Raw genomic sequence first — 23,082 nt, 5'->3', positions numbered from 1 at the left:
TTATTTTTTATTTATTTTTAATTGAAATATAAAAAATATTTTAAAGAATTTCAATATATTTAAATTTTAAATAAAAATACTAAAAAAATCAAATTTCTCTTTTTGATTTCAACTTTTGTTTTTTAATTTTTAATTAACAAATAAATATAAAAATGTATATTTTATTTAAAAATATATATTATTCAAAATATATTGAGATTTTAAATTAAAAAATAATCATCTTATAATCTTCAATTCAATTAATAAATAGAATTTTTTTAATTTTTTTATTTTATATATGTAAATATTATTTATAATTAATTTTAAAATTTTTTACCATAATTTATGATACTCAATATTCAAAAATGAAATTTTGATACGCAATATATATATATATATATATATATATATTGATTTAACGATTATAGTTGTTGTTACTTATGAATATTTTGACTAAAATTATGTAATAAATTAAATTAAAAAAATCAAAACCAATAAGATAGACTATAGTTGAAATAATATAAAATATTAATTTAAAATTTTGTTTAATTTCTATTATGAAAATATTTTTTTATTTAGTATATAGTAATAAATAATGTTTTAATTAAAATTAATGTGTGTAATTTTCAATTAATTTTTACATATAATTAATTTTATTTTTATTTAATAACTTTTAATAGAATTTAAAAATTTCCATCTGAAATTTTTTCATTTAAATCTTACTTGAGAAGAAGGAAAGTATGGTGAGGGAAATGTAAATTAAAGAACTAAAGAAATTCTCAAACGATAAAATTTAAAGGATTTATAATTACATACCCCCTTCCTCGAAATCAAATTGTAAGCGTGGACTTCAAAATTTCCGTCCTGAATTCCCAATGATCAATTAGGTATGTGGAATGATGAGATTTGCAGAATTGTTTCAAGAATTGCAGAATTGTTATTCGCCAAAGACAAACAGAGTATCCTGTTATGTCGACAGAGTCGCCGATGAGGGTTCTTCGTCCGCCGGAGGCTGAAAGGTAAGCCTTCTAATCATATAAAACATGATGTAACATCTGTCCAATCTGAATTTCCCAAGGCAGCGTGCCTGCCTGTAAAGAAAGAGAGTAGCTCAATTATAACTCAATTCTTGATTATTATGGGTTTTTAATGCGCATTGTTTATTGTTTACCATGCTAATTTCACTTTTCAGATGCAGATTGATTCCATTTTCATGATTTACATTGACAGCTAAAGATGCTGCTGCCTTTTCCTCATGCTTGCATCTACTCGTCCCATATAGCCTGGTTCATCACTTACAAGCTTTCAATATGTTCTTCACCTATCTCTGACCGAATCAGTCATGAAAAAATCAAAGCAAGATATTCATGTTATGGTTATGGAAACGCTGCTACATTTTAATTTCTCAAGTTGCTAGAAACCGTGCAATAATCTATGAATAAAGGTGGTTATTTCTAAAGATCCTGAGCACCATACGCAAATGCAACACAATTACTTGGAACAAGCCAACAGAGCAGCAGATAACTGAAATGGTCCGTGTAACCAAATCATTGGTTTTCTAATTTACAGTGAACCTCCTAATAGTTTTAGCTTTCAATCTTCTAGTTGGCTTGGTCCGTCTGTCAACCCAGAATTTGTGTGTAAGCCCAGTCCGACCTTCAATCTAATCGTTTGTGTTTCGTCTTTCGTTTGGTCTCTGCTCTTTCACCTAAAAGAAAAATTAAACAATAATACTGCATTAGCGTGACGTCGGCCATATATCATTTCAGGCAAAGCTGAATTGGTATTGACGAGAGGAATATATAAAAAAGTACTTGTAGGATATGTAATCCGAGTTTAGCTTCCGCTGAAAGTTCCTTTTATGCCTAGACAAATACTTTGATCATCATTCAGTTGGCTTTGGGGATTTCCCCCCACTCTTTTTTGGTCTTTTCCTTCTTTACCTATACGGTCTCTCACTTTCTTGCCTGTCTTGTCTTTTCAGCGTTAAGTTGCCAGGGCCTGGTTAGCACGTTGTGGAAGGCGGGTAGTGGTGCTATCAACGTCCGATGACGACTTCCCTTCAACGTTGTGATGTGGAAATAGAGTAGAAATGGATGACAAGTTTAATCTAGTACTTTGTTGGAGCGCAAGGCTATATGTCTTCTTATTGGTTGAAACTTGAAACTTTTGTAACATCAGGGAACGTGCAAAATATTGAGAAACCAATAATGATGTTAGTCCCTGCCTCCATGGATAAACCAGGCTTTGATGGAGGTGAGTTTATTGTTATATACTAGGGAATGGGAACAATAGAAACTTATGAGCGTGATCAGACAAGCACCAGTAACTTCGATTCCTTGGCACACTGTTTAAAAAGAAAAATGTTTAAAGACATCATGACATGTCAACCAGTTCCTTCATATGTGCCCGTGGTAGCTTTCTGTAAGGTGAAAGGCTTCAAATTCTTGATTGTTTTGCTGGGTTGGCAGTCCCTGGATTTGTCCATACAGCAGAGTGGTGTTGCTGCTGAGTGCTGATTCACTGAATGATCCTGACTCAGTGAAGATTTCTGACAAAGGAGCAGCGATGAGATTGGGCACTGCCGCCTGCTCGTTTTCTGTAGGATTCCCTAGCCCAGCGTCGTCAGCCCAATTAGTGAGATACAGAGTGAATTCTTATTTTTTCTGTCAGGGGTCAAATTTAATTTGAATTCACTCAAATATTATTTACTCATTGAAAACAAAAGCAAGAAGTATCAACTAAAAAGAGTTTCAAGTGTTTTTGCCTGCACAAATGAGGGAATAATTCCTAGAAGTTACAAAACGTGATAGCCTCTACATATTCCTCCTAAAGGAGGATACCTTGATCACTACATAACTCAGTTGGACATTGAAATTTGATCGACTAATATAAACCCTTTCTGTGTTTTTTACCAGTGATCAGAAAGACTTCTTTCATTTCCACAAAAAGATATATAAAAAAAAAATGATTCATCCATAATTGCATGACCCAACTATTACTTTTACCCAACTTTTTCTTTTTCTTTCTCTTGAATTTAACTCATACTGTTAAGGACAAGATTTTCAAAAACACCGAAGTGAATTTAGTTTACCAGTTGACATGCTGCTCTTTTATCCTTTAATAAGCTTTGATGCTTCTGACCTTTCCAATCTATAGCTATCCGTAGGGACCATATCAACATGATGCAAGCAAAATTGTATTTAATCATATAATGTTAATAACACTATAAAAGCATGCAGCAAAATTTCTATTTGCTGGTTTGTGTCTGTCTCCATGATGCAACCCTTGCAAAATTGATGCTTTCCTGTAACCAGTAGCGACCATTTTTTAATTAATTAGGACCTTTCGCTTGAGCCAATGACTCTCAAAAACCTCTCCTGATCAAATGGCTCATGTTGGAATGATTGTCACTCATCAGGATATGCCTTTGGTACATTTTTTTCTGAACTGGAAAGGGGAAATTATCAATCAAACATTGTCCTTTTCACTCCACTTTCTTTTATTTTCAAACCTGCCCTTTCTTGAGTTCGCCTTTAAACAATGAATGAAGGATATGTTAGACCCTGGCAACGATAGCAATTGCGTACTGCTGAGCTTCCTTCAAAGCAATTTTAACATAAGTTTGTGAAAGATAAAATAATATTATTTGTTCATAAGGGTATAATTAATTACCAATTCAGCGAAAAAGGAGGGGGAGGGGAGGAGGGTCTAATTATCTCCTAAGTGGAGGTCAATGATGTAATATGTGATGAAAGTTGACTATCATTTTCCACTATAAGCAAAAGGGGGAGATGTAATTATTCAAAGTGAAGGGGGAGACAAGGAAAGCATTTAGCTTGACAAAGCTCGACAAAGGCTTTAATCAACTTGCCAAAGCCTTTTTGATAATTGATGGGGAGTTAAATATGTTAATCCCCCCTTGTAATGCTATCTTCCTTGTGATTAAAGTCAAATTGCCATCATACTTTTTGGTCTCTCTAAATCAGTTAAAAGCATATATATATGTGTGTGTGAGAGAGAGAGAGATTGATATATGGCATATGATAATTAAAAAGCTAAAACCCTTTGGTTTTTCCTCTGCCAAAAGCAGTTTTCGACATTTTACTTTAGGGTTAAATTCAGTTTTCAGTTGTGACTAACTCAAAAGAGATTCCTGCTTTGTTTATTTCACCAATTATGATGGCAAGCCATCGTCTGCACTGCAAATTGTTTTAGAAAACCCAGGAAATTAAGCTGATGGAAATAAGCCATCTATTTTCAATATTCAATCTAAATGCAATCTCTTTAAGATCATAAAAGTAGGTGATCATTTTTTATTTAAGACTATCGACAAAGATAAGGTCAATTGCTACAGGTTAAAGCTGAAATCAGTCTTAGTTGAGTGTTTAATAGATGTGTGTAATGACAAATGCATGTGCTTATGTTGCCTCTAATGTTAATGGGGATGGTTTAGTGGGATACATTAAGGGTCATCCTGAATAGACCCCTCTCTCTCAGTGCCAAGGGGCTCTAGGCACACAAGGAAGAACGTGATGTGCTTCCAGCTGAAATCAAGAAGAAAAGAGAGAGAGAGAGAGAGAAGAGTGGGACAATTATTGTGTAAAACTGGGTGCAATTCTTTGGGCCGTTAACATCAGGTTCCTGGCGGCCTCAAGGACGGAAAAGAAAAATAGAAAAAGGGTTTGTCCAATAGCATATGTGAAATTATTAGGGAATTTAATGAGGACTTAGCACAACGTCTAATCCCATTATCCCCAAAGTAGTGATAGTTGATCTTTCTTGTCAATTGGTTGTCATCCCTTTTGGAAAGAGATGGGTTAAAAAAGATAATGAAACTGTGAGGCACCTCTTCTTTTGTTTCAAGGACATATAGATTATGTCCATTGATATTTCAAACAGCTGGTTTGATTAGAATCTTCAATATCCTAATCCTTGTGAATGTTTTCCTTCGCTAATATCCCATCAAACCCCAAACCCCTTTTCTTTTCTTTTATTTTTTTTGCAATTTTTGGCTCATTTTTATGATTTAATGGTTCACATTCATTTTACTACTAATAATAATACAGATATTATTCTACGATGAATCATCACTTTGGGCTTGGTGAAAGAGATGGCAATGAGTCCCAAAATATCAAGTACATATTATTCTTTTATATTTACATGTATAGAAACAAAAACAATCATTTTAAGTTGTTCTTGCTTCAAACGCAAGAAAAACATATCCCATGATTCCATTTTCAATTCTTTAGCTAAATCATCACCTTTTCAGAGTCTTAATAAAATGTCCAATCATATTTGACAATGAAATATATTATAGTTAATCAGATAATTTAATTAAGAGTGTTCAAGTTAATTTCTCTATCCAAAATCATGAAATTTGTTATTTGAAACTAAAGGTGGTGAATTCGTTAGATGATATTAATGACCAAAGAGTTAATTTCATATTCAGTATCTTAAAATTATGATTAAATGTTTAATTTAATATCTAAAATTTAAAAATTTATAATTAAGTACTTGAAACTTTATTGTATTAAATAATTTGTATTTGATATTAATTTCGTTAATGAAATTATCCAAATGTACAATATGTTTAAGGTAACGAAAGTTGAATTATTTAATTATAATGTTTTTTCATGAATGTAATAAGGATATGGTTGAAAGGCGGTCGTGTGGACAGTGATGCAGGAAGCTAAGCTAGGCCTTGCTCATGTAAAGACTTATGGTGGACTTGAAACTGTCACCGTCTTTGTACGTGGCAAATACTGAAACACGTTCTTTTTTTCTTTTTCTTTTTTTTTTCAGTTTTTGAGTGTCAGGAGAATACAAATCGTATCCCCTAGAGGCCCCAATGAGGATACAAGCTCTGGCTACCAGCCGACGGTACTTAGCTCTATATTGCATGAATTTGGCCCCAATCTTAATTTTTGTACAATACCCTCAATCATTGACATCCCTTTCAATATTTGACACCCAATTTTGAAAAAATAAAATAAATTTGTCTTTTACTAGTATTTTTTTTATTAAAATTTTAATTTTTTATAATACAAAAAAATGAAAATAATATTATAGGATATAAAAAAACCTTAGAATTTTGTCTTTTAGAAAAAAAAAAAAAAAAGAGAGTGGACATGATTTGAGATATACCAGACATAAGCATTACTTGGTTAGTCAAATAAGTGTTTACTTACATTTAAATTATTCGATGACAATAATATCAAATTTGTATGATATCGATCCTCATATTAATTTTAAACTACGACAATTAAATTGGGAATAAAAAAACATTATTGAATTTTTCTGCAAATAAAATTGAAATAGTATTAAGATATTAACAAAGAACTCTATCCCCCCCCCCCCCCCCCCCCCCCCCCCCCCCCCCCCCCCCCCCCCCCCCCCCCCCCCTTCCTTGATGCTATTGATCAATAGTACCAAAAAAAAAAAAAACTATCTGGTTATATATATATAAAAAGAGAGAAATCAGGGCTGGCTCTAAGGTAAGGTGAGCAAAGCCCTTCCTTTAGACTTCAAAATTTAATAGGACTCGTTATTTTATAATTAATAATTAATTTATGTTAAAAATAAAATAATTAATAACACATTTACTTATCCTCTCATATCTAATAAATATCTATTTCTCTCACTTCTCACTTTCCTTTTAATTCTCAATTATTTATCTCATTTCTCATTAAAAATGTATAAAAGTCAAATAATTAATAACATGACATATTTTCTCAATTTCCTAATTATGTGTCTATAATCTTAATTTTTTATCACTTCTCAATTTCCACAATGATATTAATTCTTAACTATTTCTTGTATTTTCAATCAACAAACAATAATATGTATTTAATCATCTCTAGCTATTTTAATAAAAAAATCTCATTTTCTTAATTTAAAAAAAACTTTCATGGAATATTTAACTTTAAGCCTTTAAAATTATTGAGTTGCCCTTAAGATAAATTATACATGAACTACTCCCACCACGTCAGCTATGAACCCATCCAATTATATTATGCCATGCCATCATATGTGTCCACCTCATAAGCAACAACAACAACATTTCTTCCACTGCCAATGGCTTCATTGCACCAGTGCTTCATCATCATGGTTGCAACGTGACAACGACAAGGACGAATACCTTGCTCAAACCTTGGGTTTGTTTTATTTGTTTTTCAAAGAAGGAATAATCATTGTTGGAGCAAAACAGAGAGTAAAACAGAGAGTATAATTTTATCATATTATAAAAACATGAAGTAATCAATTATGTTAGATTAATTTCTTTTAATAATATGCCAAATGTTCAAGTCTTTTTTTTTTCTTTTTTCTTTTTTCAAAAAGATTGCTACCTATCCATGGAGGATAGGATAAAATAGTGTTAAGAAATATTTGAGTTCATGAGGTTTGAACAAGAGAATTCTCTTAGTGTATGAATAAAGATCATTTAATATTATAAAGAAAGTAATTCTTAACATCTGTTATCTTAAATACATTTGTTAAAAATACAACCTTTTTCCAATTTAGTTGACACAAATTAAAATTTGAACATTTTGTTTTATATATTAAACACATTTTAGGATTTAAGTGTGGATACATGGACGGATTGAAAGTGATGACGATCGTCACCTTTCAATTTTGAGTCTTTTTATTCTCATAGGTAAAAAATTTAAAATATATAGATCTATAATTTTTTATGACTACCCTTTAATTATATTTTATATAAAATCTTGAATTTGTCAGTGTGTAGATAGCTACCTTATCCTAAATCCATCTTTGGCTTATGTGGTATAAGTGGTCTATGTAACACTCTTTCCTGTTTTTAAATGTCTATTTTTTTTAATTTTTACAGAGATTAAGATAAAAATCTTGATTTTGACATAGTTTATATTAAAATTTTAAAAATGTTCAATGCATTTTAATGTCAGAAGATAAAAATATTAATGAAAATAACTTGGTAATAAGAAAAAGTAAGAGCATTAGATTTTCAAAAATGGAATAGAACTTTATTTTAGGACATAAAGAAAAAGAAATACGGACAAACAAATGAGAGAGACAGATAGAGACTTCTCATAGATAACCATGTTTAAGCAAAATCCTATTAGATTGAGATAATGTTATTAAGTCAATAATTTTAACAAAATAATACTATAACCTTACTAAAGAATCTAACTTCAAAAAGAAAAACACCTAAGTTATACTCATAACTCTATATGTATATTTGTGTATGATACTATGTACGTATTATAACATCTTTTATGCTATGACTATAAATAGAACAGAAGATGATATGACCTTTGTCTTAATTTAGATTTGACACTTCAATTAGTATAACTTAAGAGCATATTTGATTGTAAGTCGGCACATAATTAATCAAATTAATAAATTCATAATACAGCTAAATTGACATGTGTGAATTTTATGAACTCATTTGTAAACTTAACAATTCCAATTTCTTATCAATAAATTAAATAATAATGAAAATTTAATATCTCCATTCAAAATCTTTTCACAAAAAAAAAACAAATGCATTAATTATAAAATTATTTTTGTAATTATCATCTTAACAGTATTGATTGACACGAATTAATTTGGATTTTTTTAACTCTTTATTATCATTTCTCTTAAACAAATATTAAACAATTTTTACAAACACTTATTAAGATGATATTTATATAAATAAATTTGTTATAACTAATGTATTATTTATTTTTAAATTCAATAAAAAATATTTTTTAAAATAAAAGTTTAACGAATCTTAAGAAGTCGTGGCAAACCAACAATTTCTTTTATACAGTATAATATAATGATCGTTGGTTACCACAGCAGGATCAAGACAGGAGGTCGGGACGGGTGGAAATACAGCTCGAGGGCAGAGGAAAAGAGTTCCCATCTGGTGTAGATAGCCAATGGGAAACTGACATGACGCAGGAAGCGACATTGAGTGGACATACGGATAGATGAAGATGTGACGTGGGATTTACAGTTGGCTGAGGTAGTTGATGGGCCCCGTCCCAAGACGCACACGTGTTGGAGAGCGAGCCAGATTAAAAAGGCTTCTTTCTTTCATATTGGTCTGGTGTCTGGTGACTGTGGGTTAAAAACCAACTACTTTGGGCAATCATTAAACCGTTACGACACAAATCTTCCCCCATCCAAAGTGGTTCCTGGGCCCCACCAAACATCTTCTTTTTACGTTGCCAAATATAAATAAATAATACAAAAGTTTCCGGCTCTGTTTGGGGTACACCATCTTTGTAATTGATACAAGGAACTGTCAAGTTTTTTCTCATATAAATGAATAGTATTACATGCTCAATTGCATTGCGACAATAGTTGTTAATCGTTTAGTAATATTATTTAAAGTCGTTAATTTGGGTGGTCCATTTTTCTGTCGAATGATGAAGGGTTTGATAATCATATTCATAATCTCAATTATGCAGATAAAGAGGTATCATTGAGTTTCATCATTACTTAATTTGACACAGGGTTCGTTCTTGAATTATTCAGAGTAATAAATGATGCAATCCTAGTCGTCCATTGGCTGGAGGAAGTAAGGGATACTGGGGATTTGTATGGCAGGCGAAATAGTAACAGAGATTTGTCCACGCATCAGCTGACAATTTACCACACTAAAACATTAAAAAATTAATAAAGTTTTGGGCTTTTAAAAGTTTAAAACCCAAAAAAGGAAAGTGCCATGTAGTAATAAAAAAATATATGTATATATATATATATATAAAAAATTGTTGTCAGGTCAAGAGGCAAGATTTTAGGGCCAAAAGTGGCTATTTTAAGTTATTAAGCAAAAATCATTATAATAATAATGGCAGACAAACAGGGAACAAAATATTCCATCAGTGAAAGAATATACAGCAAAGGGCAGTGAGAAATGACTAGCGGCGGGGTTAAAAGAGGGGTTTGCCGACAGTCCTCGTTCAAGTGATGGTTATGGTAATGTTTTCCACACAACTTTTTCAATCCCCAAAAGAAAAAAAAAAGAATCAAATATGAAATCTTTACTTGATTATGTTTTTACAACCTTTACTGGATGAATCCGCAGGAAAATCTTTTTGGAGAGTTAAAAGAAGCAGCAGCACTCGAAAAGAGCTTTGGGATTTCTCTCTTTCTTTCTTTTGCCCCTTTTCATCTTTGACATCAATGCATTGCATGGTCATGATAATCAATCATTATTTTTACATCCCAATGCACGATACATCACGTCATCGCTCTATTCATAGATGAGAGGAAAGGGGGTTACCAATGATGGACGGCCAGATCATGAGGCCCCCAATCCACAGCTTTCTTGAAATTGTGTGTAAAGAAATTGGGTCCCCATAGAGGAAGGATGGGGGGGAGCCCTAGCAGACCCCTGGCTGCCCCTATTTTCCTTTTCTTTCTTTTCCTGCAAAAAATGAATGGATTTTAGACGCCTTTGAATGCAATCTTGAATTATCCCATCTTACCGTTTTGTGATGCCTTCGGGTGTTTAGGTGTACTTGACAAGAAGAATGTGACACATCCTTTGAATAGTAATTAGGGTTACCTTTTCTAAGCTAGGAACTCCCCTTTGGGGCTGATTGGGTCCCTTATTCAAAACCGCTATTCAGGGATTTCCAACTTTTGTGTGCAGGGGCCTTTTTCATTGTGATGATCAAATCAACAATCTGGAAAACTACCGGCTCGATTATATACAAAAACGGAAGTGATTTTTTTTTCTCCTCGATTTCCTTAACAGATGAAACACCCAGTTTGACCGACTTTGTGACGTTAATCATTCTGAGAGAAGAAAACAACACGAAAGGAGAAGATAGAAGAATGGTTGAATAACTCCTAGAATAAACTACTGCTGTATTGATCAAACACCTAATTTGGGAGGAAATATATGGTACTATACCATGGATTTTGTTTTTCCCTCTGCTTGCAATGTTTACTTTCCTTTTTGGCATTATTTTTGAACCTTAAATGGGGAAAATGATTAAAGATACATGGCCCTATGGGTGGGGTTTAATTGGACAAATGTCACATATTCTAGACCCCACCCAACACCAAAACCTTATCTATCTTTGCCATTAATTTCAATTTCTTTTCTCCTTTCTTTCTCCCTGTAGGGATAAACATGAAGTGGGCAACGTTTAAATGTGGTTACATTTTGAGGGAGGTTCCCAGCTCGGCCACTTGCAGGGGACAAAATATAAACCAAGTACCTAAAATTTGATTTAGGGCTGGATCCGGTCATTAGCACACTCGTGCAAGCAATGTACCTAGACAACTGAAAGGATTTTGCCACACCCTTGCTTTGATCTCGATGTCATTCTTGATAGTACTCCTTGTAGGCCATCACCTAATATTTGGTCTTAACCTTAATTGCCGCTTGACCTCAAATAATTGTGCTCTCTCTCTCTCTCTCTCTCTCTCTCTCTCTCTCCCTGTGAACTCAGGCTTTGCTTTGTACTTTTCTTGGGTGCCATTGGATGAGGTGCGCAAGTAAAAATTCCTGATGTTTCTAAAGACAACAATTTTGTATTTGCAATTTGAGAGATGAAAACCAATGAGTTTCCAAGGCCAGCGATTTCCCCTTTTCTTTAATTCTCAATGTCTGCAGGCTGCGGCTTTTGGCTTTTGAGAATGTTTGTACTCCTTAATTTGCGACTAGCTAGTTTCTTTGTACTATTTTTAATAAACTGTGAATATTTTACTTCGGGTACTACATCCCCCTGGCATTCTCCTTCAACTTTATGAAGGCAACCAGGTAGAAAAGCAGCAACATCAACTGAATTCCATCAAGGAATTAGCAGTTACAATTATATGTGATTGTACTAACAATTTTAAAATTAAATCAGGTTGGTATTTCAACATCTAATTCAATAACAGGTACATATATATCCTCCTATTTAAGAAATAATATTAAATTATCTTTTATTCACGCTCATAATAGTATTGCTTGCATTAAAAAATTGAAATCAAATCAAGCTTTGATTATGATGTAGAAGTTCAAAAAAAGGTGTATATGAATATCCTTTTTGTATGTCCGCAATAGGATTTGAAAACTGCCCCCAAGAAAAGGGGGGAATTGGGGGCATCCTTGAGAACTCCACAATTTGACCTCCAAAAGAACCAAAGCTAACCACTTCTCGATCATGACTAAAATTTCAAAACCAATTATGATGCTAATGATGCTGTCAAATTAAAGCCTGCAGCAACTAGCAATATTTCTTTTTGTGACAAGCCCAAAACTCAGGGAAACAAAATTCCTTTGGGAATAGGATGGAACTCGGAAAACCCAAGTCAATGACTTGAAGCAAGGCATTAAAAATGATACAGCCGACCGGCCGTGGAACTTCTTAGGGGTACCAAGTATCATTAGCATAGTGTTTTTAATTTAACGCTGAAAGACAACGGTTGACTAAGGGAAACAGCTCATGTGCTTGCATATGATAAGCTCACGAGTAAATGATGAGGCATGCAGATATAATTAGGAGAAGTATCTTTTTTAAAATAAAAAATAAATAAATTCCCGGGGTTTAAATTAATATATAATTTGATCTTGTTGCATGTGGGAACTGGGACATTGCTAAGGTCAAGGAAGCCTCCTACTGGCGTTACAATGTAGACAAAACCAGCTATAATACCAAAATGAGACAGAAGAAAAGAAAAGAAAGAGAGAGAAAGCAGTTGAAGATGCTCGATGGGTTCGGTTGTCTGTATATATACATATAGGATTGAACACTTTGAATGGAATATTTGCCTTTCCATCAAACTAAATATGCAAATTGCTAAACGACGTACTTTTTTCCATGTTTGCTTTCGGAAACCAAAACCTTAATTATCTTCTACTTGAAATATATATATATATATATATATGTATATAAAGATAAAATGCCAAGGAATCTTTCCATCCTTTCTGTTGTAATATAAACAAGCAATTGGCTATAATTGTCAGAAGAGACATAGTCCATGGTCTTTTAGTGTAAAGTTGTGTATTTATAAAACATCTAAAGTTTAACGAATTATGTGCTTTGTGGGAATAATAGATTGAATTCTGGTATCTCACAAAGAAACAAATCAACGACAGAAAATCTTAAAAATAAGAAAGTAGAATTAGGCTGTGAAAAAATATAACGGCTTGATTTTGTCATGCATAATAAGTCCTTCTTTAAAAAAATAAGTAAAAAATATACTACAAGCTGGGAAATTATATAAGTTTTTTTTTCTAAAAAACATATTTCATATATAAAAACGAGATAATGTTTACACAAATACTGACTTGAGTCTATTTTCATGAATAACTCGATTGTCAAAATTAATATTTCTTTAATTAAAAAAATAAAGTAAATAAAAATAATTCTATTAAACGGATAATCATATAAGATTATAATTATATATCTCAAATTTTATACATATAATTATAAAAATTAAAAACTGATGACTGTCATCTCTCGTCACCACCTTAACTCCACCTTTGGTCATAACGACATCTATGAAATGTCAAAGATAATTACACTCGAGTATTTAACTACTAATGATAGGTAACTGTCTTCTTTATTTACCAAAGTATTAGATCAGAATTTCTATTTTTTTAATAAGAAAAATGTGAAGATAATGTCCATAAAATTAGAGAGGAGAGCACTAGGATTTCATTTGATTTGTAATTGTCTTGAAATCTTGCAAAGAGGGAAAGAATAATGTACCTAGGGTAAAAACCATCCTATACCATGCATGTTTTCAAATTTGGGCAACCTCATGCATTAGTTTTGAATAATATATCAATCTAAAATATGTATTTAAAGGAATAGCTTTTTCAATTATTATCATTTGTTGGAAAAATTAACCCAATTTCCCATTCCTTACGAAATGTAGAAAACTATTTTTCTTTTTGCTTTTTCAACTTTCGTGTAAAATTTTTTTCAAAAAAACAAAATATAAGAGTTTTAACTCTCTTTACTAGCCCTTATAAAAGCAAAAATGATACTCCACTAAGTATCTTTTTTTTAAAAATCCATTTTCTAAAATTAAGCACATTTTTTAATAAAATTGTAAAAAAACTAGAAGAATGGAAAATGTTTTGCAAATATAAAATGTCCTACTTTATAATTTCTAAAAGAGAGAGATATATATATATATATATATTTAAATATGTTTTCCATTCCTAACAGATTTTTTAGAAAATAAAAATAATAAAACCGCGCTTCTGAGCTCTAACCACTTTTTCTATCTGTTTTCTATGTTCAAATATTCATTTTGCCTTATTCTTTAGCATTAAACAAGATTTACAAGTTCTAATTTTTAATTTTAGTATTTTCCAGAATATATATTAAAAATCTGTGAATTTGATATATATATATATGTTTATATTACTCAAAATACAAATAAAAATAAAATTTTCTCAAGACGCATAAAGAAATTATATTCGTTTCACTTTTTGTTTCCTAAAAAAAAATTTAAATAGTAAAATTAATTTTAAAAAAAATATGTAATAAGTTCCATTTCTTATCCCAAGAAAACAATTATCTTTAGATTATATTAATATAGATTAATTTCAATAGTGAAATTAATGAGCACGTATGGCTTGCAACTGGCAGAAAATACTGTACTTTCGTATTCCAGATTACACGTAAAATAAATTCTAATATTTCATTCCGTAGTGGAAAATAATCTCAACGTCTGCTCAGGAGCAATATGTCTAATATCTTCCATATAAAAAAAAAATGTAATGTTAATTAATATCTGTTTTATTTTCCAAAATCAGAACCAAAGTGCACTTTTTTATAAACAAATAATGGGTTTCAATTATATTTTTGTTATTGCAAATTAAAAGAACAAAATTAGAATTTTATTTAAGAAAAACAAAAAAGAAAATGAAAAAGGAATGAATGATGAGTCTGTCGGTGGAGGAGTACGTATGAGCATTCCAAATCGCTACCCTGATGGGTCCCGCACACCTCCTATTATGTGTATGAGCTTCCTCCCTTCCTGATTCCATTCTGCTGATCTTGACATCTATTTCATTCATTGGCTTGTGATTTGTACAAAGTCAAAAGAAAGTGAAATGCTTAACTTAGTCAATACTCCTATATATATATATTTATATATAAAAAATAAAAATAAAAATAATAAGAAAAAGGTTGCCGTATTAAAAGGATGGAAAATTTTCTACATCTGTCAACTTTTTAAGAAGAAAAATCCATCAACTTTGCTTGCAATCAGTCACAAATACCAGCAGGAAGCAGAGATGCAATTTCTCATTGGCCTCGTGGAAGAAAACCTTGCTAACAAATACTAATTAAATTTCCATATGTATTCCTGTTAACTTCAACTGATTACAATTAAGAAGTTAAACATTATAGTTTTACTCATGCAAATGGAACTATCTATTAAGGATGGTTTGTACTAATGAGGAGCGTGTACCATTGGCAAAGGTGTACTTACTGCTGCATAGAAACTGAGGAGCAGACAGGGGCTGGGGAAAATGAAAATCTGAAAAGAGAAAAAATAACCATTTAATCATCATCTTCCTGAGGGGTGTCCCTTGCATAATTTTGAGACACTTGGGACCCAGAAAGATGGCGTAGAGATCTGTTATCTGTACAGTGTAGCAGATGCAGATGTTGTGTAGTGCTCAGTATCTAATGGGTCCATTCCTCCCTGGACAAATTTGCAATGCACACAAATTGACTCCATTAACTGATTCTCCACCATCTGATGAAAACCCCATATCCCCTTTTCGTGTCTGTCGCCATTGATCCCAAACTCCAGTATCCTGCATGGGACCCCTTTAAATGATGGGTCCGACCCCAAATTCCCATGAACCACTTCATCCGGCCAGACTAGTCATTCCTGAAAAATAAAAATGAAAAAGGGAAAGGCATTGTTACCTGAGATAATTTTAACGTAAAGATCATTGAATACTTTGACAGACAGTAGCTTGAGGCAATTATTAGTGTTGAAGAAATGTATGAATTGACTATATTACACGTCAACGTTTTGGCACTTTTTATTTTTATTTCTTGGGAACAAATTACAACTCGAATGTATAAAGGAGATAAAAAGAAAAAAGGATTTTCATTTTATTTTAAAATTTGTCAATTCGATTGAATATAAACTGGTCCTATGTATAATTGATGTTAAAGTACAGTGTTTGCCGCCTATGATCGATACTTTCTAATCTTTTTATCAAGATTCCCATGGGTTTCACATTTCAATGCGGGCCATGCCCAGTACAGCTAATGATTTGGAATAATTTGATGAATTTCTTGTTATCTTTCAGGTCATAAGCTTGTTAAATCATTTAAAAATCTGCAGAAAAAGAAAAACTCAAAGGGGGGTCTCTGGGATTTCTATTTTAATCTATCTGTTCTTGATCATCTTTTAGAAATTTAATTTCCTTTTGTCTGTGGCTGGCTAAAGAAAAGGCCGCAGGAAAAGGTGGAAACAGCAGGGATTAGAGAGTTTATATTCGAATTGACTAATCAAATTTCAGCAAAGGTGGTCCAGAGCCAGAGAAAAAGAAAAAAAAAAAAAAAGAAATGCATGCACAAAGAATTTGGTTCTGTAATCTGTATTCATATCACAGATAGTGTTCCTAGTTTAGTCTTGTATGAATTAAATATATATTCGGCTTTCCAAAGAATTATTTGGCCCATCATGCTGCTATTCATTTCTAATCATTAAGATTAATATAAAATTAATCTGTAAACCGAATCCTTTTCCTCACTTATTTTATTGTTCAACTTTGTCATATTGACATTTAAATTAAGTTTTCTTGCAGAAACTGACTTCATATAGTTTAGTACCGTTATCAGACTTGTGCTATATATCTTTCTTCTTTTCAGGGTTTGCATTTTTTATATTCACGCTGCTGCATTCTTCAGGGCTTTGAATTGGCAAAGGTGTCTGGTGAAACATATTTCAAAATTAATGAAAGACTTAAGGTCAAGTCTTCTCTCGTGTATCCAGGATGGCCAGGTTTTAAACAGAAAGGAAGATGCCACAAAACCAAGCTTAATGCAGCATTAATTACAAAAGAACTAGCATTTCTGATGAATTCCCCTCATGATATTTTTCTGGCAGGCATTATCTTTCAATCATTGTTAAAGTTATTTGAATCTTGAAAAGTCCAACCTTACTGCAGGATTTAGATTCATGAGTAATTTGATATTGACAGTTTTTTCTTTGGTCCCCAAAGTTATGGTAGTTGTGTGTACCGTCTGCTTTGTAGCTCCACTATTAGCCCAGGAAAAGCTATCCTCGTCCTCTTCAGATTCATGATCAGTCGGCTTAAAGTAATAGAACTCACTATTCTTTTTCGCAATGAATGTATGAACCAAAGGAACTTGGACGTTGCAAATCTTGGAAAATCATATATATGAACCTCACTCTTTGAGAATACAGCAAAATTTGTCATGTGAATAGTTCTAGTAAAAAAGGGTGATGCAGAAAGGTCAGATATTTGTACAAATGGTGGGGGTGCTCAGGCAGTGCTCTGGTCCAATGGGGTTTTTCAAATAAAGAGATATATGAATCAACACATTGAATCAAATATTCGGATAAAGATTTCAATTAGTTTTGGATTGGAACAAAGTTTGGGCTGTGGGTAGCTTTTCTTTGCTGGAAAACCTCAAGGGTTAGCTTTGCCTGTAGAAACTCACTGTAGCTAAGAGAAATTAATGCTGTTGCAGTATATGTTACCAAAAATATAGAACAACATATTTTAGTGGCATGTGTTGGCTAATTTGAATAAATACAGCTATGTAGTCACCTTCAACGTATGTAATTACCAGAAGACACAGCAGTTTGAATCTGTTTCTCGGTTTTGGCCATTGCCGTGCGAAGAAAGCATTGCCCTTCTTGAATTAATGAGAGGGGGAAAAGGGAAAAAATGTGGATTAAGTCTTAGAGCCCCAAAGTGGAAAAAATTTAGGGAGTAAGGTAATTTATAACAATGAGTGAAATTCATCAGAAACAGGAAAGACATTCTTAATTTTCAGAACATGAACAAAATAATTTGTTCTTTCCACGTAATGATGGAACTTTTCAAAGTGATCATGATTTGGAAGAATTGCCCCAAAAAGCTCACAGAGTAAAGAAGGGAGTGGATCCTGTTTCTTTTGAGACACCAAAGTTGTTGTGCATTAAGCAAAGGAATATATTATATAATATGTATGTATATATTTTCCTGCAGAGGGGGAGAACTTTCTGTTATTTTCCATCTTGATTGTGTTGTTGGGGCTGCTTTTGAATTGGGATTTCTGGAGGTGAGCAAGCACATAAAAGGATGAAACCAAATACTGAAAGTCCAGAACCAGTTATCAGACCGAAATTCTTTACTTTTGGCTAAAGAGTAAAAGAGAGTAACCGTCGGTCTCCCATTAAGTATAATTTACCATTAGGTTTGGATTCACTGACAGACGTTAAAAGCATGGGGTGATTATCAAAACTTCTGTTCTTCTCATATAATATCAGGAAAAATGTCCCACCATCTCTGCAAAAGACATTAATTCTCAGACCTTTGATTAGACACATGCAACTCAGACTATTAACTCATCTCCACCACCTCTCCAATATGAGGAGAAGGAATAGAAAAAAAAGGAAGGAAAAAAAAAATCAAAATAAAGAGGAAATTTTAAAGAATAAATAAAAGGAAAGGTGGGGGAGGGGGGGTGGTGAGAGAGAAACTATAACACCTTGTTGAATGTGACTTTTCTTTCTGGGGAGCCTCCTCTTATATTAATTCAACTCCCTTTCTCAGCTGCTACTTCATTTTCTAGCCTCCCTTTATCAAAACCTCTCTCTTTTCCTTTCTCTCTCTCTTAAATTTTTTTTACCAAAGCATTCCAAAGACACTGTTCAGAACCACCCCTGCTTTGCTGACAGTTTCACCTAGTATTCAGCAAAGTTGCTGTTTTGGGAAAGGTCTCTTCCTCATTGTAATTTGGTCTGTCTCAAAATGGGGAGGCACTCTTGCTGTTACAAGCAGAAACTGAGGAAAGGTCTTTGGTCCCCTGAAGAAGATGAGAAGCTCTTGAGGCATATCACAAAGTACGGCCATGGCTGCTGGAGCTCTGTCCCTAAGCAAGCTGGTAATTTCAGAAACTTTTAACTCCCTTTTCATGTTAGTTTCTTCTTTAAATCATCTGGTCTTTATAAAAAAATATGACAAGAGTATTAATGAAATTATTTCCTTAACATGACCAAATTGGCAGGTCTGCAGAGGTGTGGAAAGAGCTGCAGGTTAAGGTGGATTAATTACTTGAGGCTGATTTAAAGAGAGGCACATTCTCTCAGGAAGAAGAAAACCTCATAATTGAACTTCATGCAGTTTTGGGTAACAGGTATTCTTTCTTTCTCATGACTTTTTCTTGTTTTTGGATTTTACACAGAATTCTGTGTAAACATTCTTTGCCTTCTGTTGGTTCCTCAGGTGGTCCCAAATCGCTGCACAATTGCCAGGAAGAACCGACAATGAAATTAAAAATCTGTGGAACTCTTGCTTAAAGAAGAAGCTTAGGCAAAGAGGCATTGACCCTGTCACACACAAACCGCTCTCAGAGGTTGAAAATGGAGAAGACAAGAGTCAACAGACAAACAGCCGGGATAAGGCCTCCAGGGCATCTAGTGAATTGAACCTCAACACCGACAATCTTAAACCTGGAGTAACTTTACATGAACAAAGACTAACGTCAGTTACTGCACATGGTTATCAATTGGAAATGGAAGGCTCTCCAGCTCCAAGACAATGAACGGCAGCAATAACAATAGCAACAACAAAATTTGATGACATCCACAGCCAGCAAAGACCTTCTTTCCGGATAGATTTGCAGCCACTCACCATGAAAGCACAACCACCAACAGCCAGCCTTCTGATTTAGTGGGGCATCTTCCAATTCAACAATTGAACTATGCATCCAATGCCAGGCTCTCCTCTACCTCAAACCCTACTCTCTGGTTCACGCAAAATAGCAAATCTTTCGATATCAATTCTGAATTTTCTTCAAGCGCGATGTCCACCCTTCTCCCACCATTGACAAGTTCATTTCTCTCTGCTCCTATGGGATTCAAACCTTCTGTCTCCGTTTCCTCTGATAGCCCTTCGATGCCCTCGTTTACTGTTAATGGATCCCGCTATTGGGAAACCGGTGCCTCCGCCAATAACAGTAACAGCAGCAGCAGCACTGAGCTGCAAAGCAACAGTTCCTTCTTTGAGAATAGTTTCTCTTGGGGGTTGGCAGATTGTAGCACTTCAGAGAAAGAGGCTCCAATCCCTCTAATGGAAAGCCAAGCAGAAGAAATCAAGTGGCCAGAATATCTCAATAACCCGTTATTAGTGGCGGCTGCTTTGCAAAATCAAACTCCACAATCCTTATACAACATTGAGATAAAATCAGAAACACATTTCCTGACTAATAGTTCAAACGGTATGTGGCCCCATAACCAAGAGCAGCAAGAACCATTACAAAATTCCGATATGTGTGCGAAGGAAATCCAGAGACTTACGGCAACCTATGGACATATTTAGCTTTTGCATTTATCAGAGGACCCCTCTTCTTAGAAGAAAGCAAAAAAGAAGGGGGCTTGAACAAATGCCATTCTCATATCAGGTGTGTACCACAGATTTTTCTTTCTTTCTTTTATCTTTTTTCCCCCCCTTTCTCTTCATTCTCGTGTATATAGGTCTGATACAAAAATTTATCACCTCTGCTTTTGGACTATTTGTGAGCATAACAATCTTGTTGTTAGCTTTTTCTTTCTTCTTTATTTTTCCATCTTTTTTTTTTGCTTTTTTGGTGTGTGTGTGGGGTAGAACTGCAGATCAAGGCTTGTTTTAGTGTCTTTTTACTCTTCTATGCCTCGTTGCATATGGTCATATTTGTGCATTGGAATGTTGCGATTCTACCTGTAAAACAATCGATGAAAAAGAAAAGAATATTTATTATTCATCCATGGGGGTCTTACCATTCTTTTGTTACCCGCTTTTAGAACAACACACTTTTCAAATCAAAACACAAAAACAGATATTAATAAGTTATCCGCAATCAATCCAAATCTTTCCTTTTGACTGTGCCATCTCCTGGTTTAGATAGTAATTGAAAAATACATGAAACTTGTTTCATCAGCGCCTTTTTTTTTTCCGGTTCCAACACCCTAAATTGGTTGTCTGTCACTGTCTTGCAAGGACATAAGAAATCCTTATCGCTTTTATAACAGCTTTATTACTTTTCTCCTTCCTCCCTCCTCTTTAATTTTAGAGTAAATGAATCCATTACTTGGGCTGCCTTTTGCCTTAAACAATCTCAACATCTGAACTACATTTTTCAGTTTGCTTGATTTGCAAGACTCAAAAGAGTTACAGAAACCCATCCCCACCACTCGCCCTCTCCTTTTCTTTGTCCCACGCACGTTCACACCCACGCTCACACATATAGACCCAAAACTCAATAAGAACATGACCCTAAACTTTAAGAAAGAAATGAAGGGTTGTGCCACTTCATCGTCAGGTAAGAAAAAAAAAAAAGACCCACAGAACAAATTGAGAGTTATTAACTTTCTAGTCCGTACACGGGAAAGTGACTCTCAATCTAATAAGGGCCATATATCAGGTGCTGTCTTGTAGCTCCTTTTAAGACACCTACATTATCTTAAGAGACACTTTATAAAGCAAGAAACTTCCAACTCAAGGGAAGGAAAGAAGTCAATCTCGCAGTGAATGCTTTAAAAATATATTTATACATTTGCTGACATGGCAAATAGATCGCCACCGTCCACTTGGCAACATCTTAGAGGGGATACATTCCAACTTTTTATTTGGTTCATTACTGTTGTAAAATGGTTCAAAGCTTCAATCTTTGATGGCAGCAGTAAAACAAACTATGCATTTACGCTTTGTTTAGCTGCAGTTAAAGCTGCTTCTGATTTAAGAACAGGCCAATTATGGTCAGAATTACAGCGTTCTTTTTCTTTGTTTTTTTTCTCCTACGTTCTGGAGCATAAGACTAAATGGTTCGGAATCCAATGTAGTTTTTGGACAAGCAGAGATGAAAGAAATGGGGAATATGTCTATGTCAGTTTGAGATAATGAGCTCAGCTAGCAAAACCAACTAATGTGCTGCTGGTTTAACAATTCAACGCTTACATTTTCCATACATTTACATGAGGACTGGAGGCATATGAAAGCGAAGCTGTGTTGGCGGACCCACTGCAATAATTCCTAGTGAGTCCTGGGGGCATCTTCCTCACAGGCACAACATAAACCCATGCCCCCCTCCCCCACCCCACCAATGGCTTCTGTTATCAGGAAACAATATTTTCAGCCCTGTTTTAAAGCAATTAATTGCAGAGCAGACCGATTGAAACAAATTTACGTAAAGACTTCATTGTTTGCCTGATGACACTTGGAAACTTTGAACTTGTTTTCATGCATTCAAGTTCAAGCATTGCAATCACTAAGTTGCTTGACCATATTCACGAAAACACAAAGTAATCATCTATATAAAGGTTAAAGGTTTCGAAAATTATGTTATTGCCAGTTAGTAACAGGACAAAAATCAAACCTTCATGTCGAATTTAATATGGGGTTTGATATCGTTGTCAACAATTAAATAAGCACTACTCCTCAACTCTCAAAGTTAGGAAAGTACTAATTAATTAATGTAATCAAATTGTGGCTTAGTCCCCAAGCAATGAAAACAGCACATCCAGCTTCAAACATAAAACAGAAAAGATATTATCAGAACTAATATTCCTTCCGCGGAAAAAAATTAGGGAGTTACTCATATATATATATATATATATATATATCAATAATTAGTTATTTTAAAGTTTAACTAGTTCTGGTACTTCAAAAATCTGCAGCAGTGCAGAAGAAGACTGGAGAAGAATTTATACCAGTAGTTATACTAAACCGAATTTAGATCAATTTGCAGCCAACTGGTACCATCTTTGTTGAAGAGCAACAGGGCAAAAATGCATTAGAGTAGAACAAAGAACAGTCAGGTTTCAATGTCAAGCCAAGCCCAACTTTGCAAAAGCCTAAAACCCAAAAATATGTGCAGCAGAGTACTGGGATGATACTCTAGTCTCTAGCTATGAATTATGAAATGCTCAACCCTT

The 23,082-nt window shown here is 33.6% G+C and overlaps 1 protein-coding gene across 1 annotated transcript; it reads left to right on the top strand.

Annotated features, from left to right (window-relative positions):
• Positions 1 to 18,552: 18,552 nt before the first annotated feature.
• On the top strand, positions 18,553 to 20,912 carry MYB55 (myb domain protein 55). The gene is given in 7 exon segments (XM_021424632.2): positions 18,553 to 19,055; positions 19,179 to 19,229; positions 19,232 to 19,307; positions 19,397 to 19,692; positions 19,695 to 19,739; positions 19,742 to 19,773; positions 19,775 to 20,912. Coding segments are annotated over 7 exon segments (1,350 nt in total). The 5' UTR covers positions 18,553 to 18,922; the 3' UTR covers positions 20,492 to 20,912.
• Positions 20,913 to 23,082: the final 2,170 nt, after the last annotated feature.

This window comes from Theobroma umbraticum, unplaced genomic scaffold, assembly GCF_002168275.2.
Source record: "Theobroma umbraticum cultivar Fairchild unplaced genomic scaffold, ASM216827v3 scaffold_4.1, whole genome shotgun sequence".
NCBI classification, from domain to species: Eukaryota; Viridiplantae; Streptophyta; class Magnoliopsida; order Malvales; family Malvaceae; genus Theobroma; species Theobroma umbraticum.
This window is presented reverse-complemented; position numbering and strand designations above follow the sequence as displayed.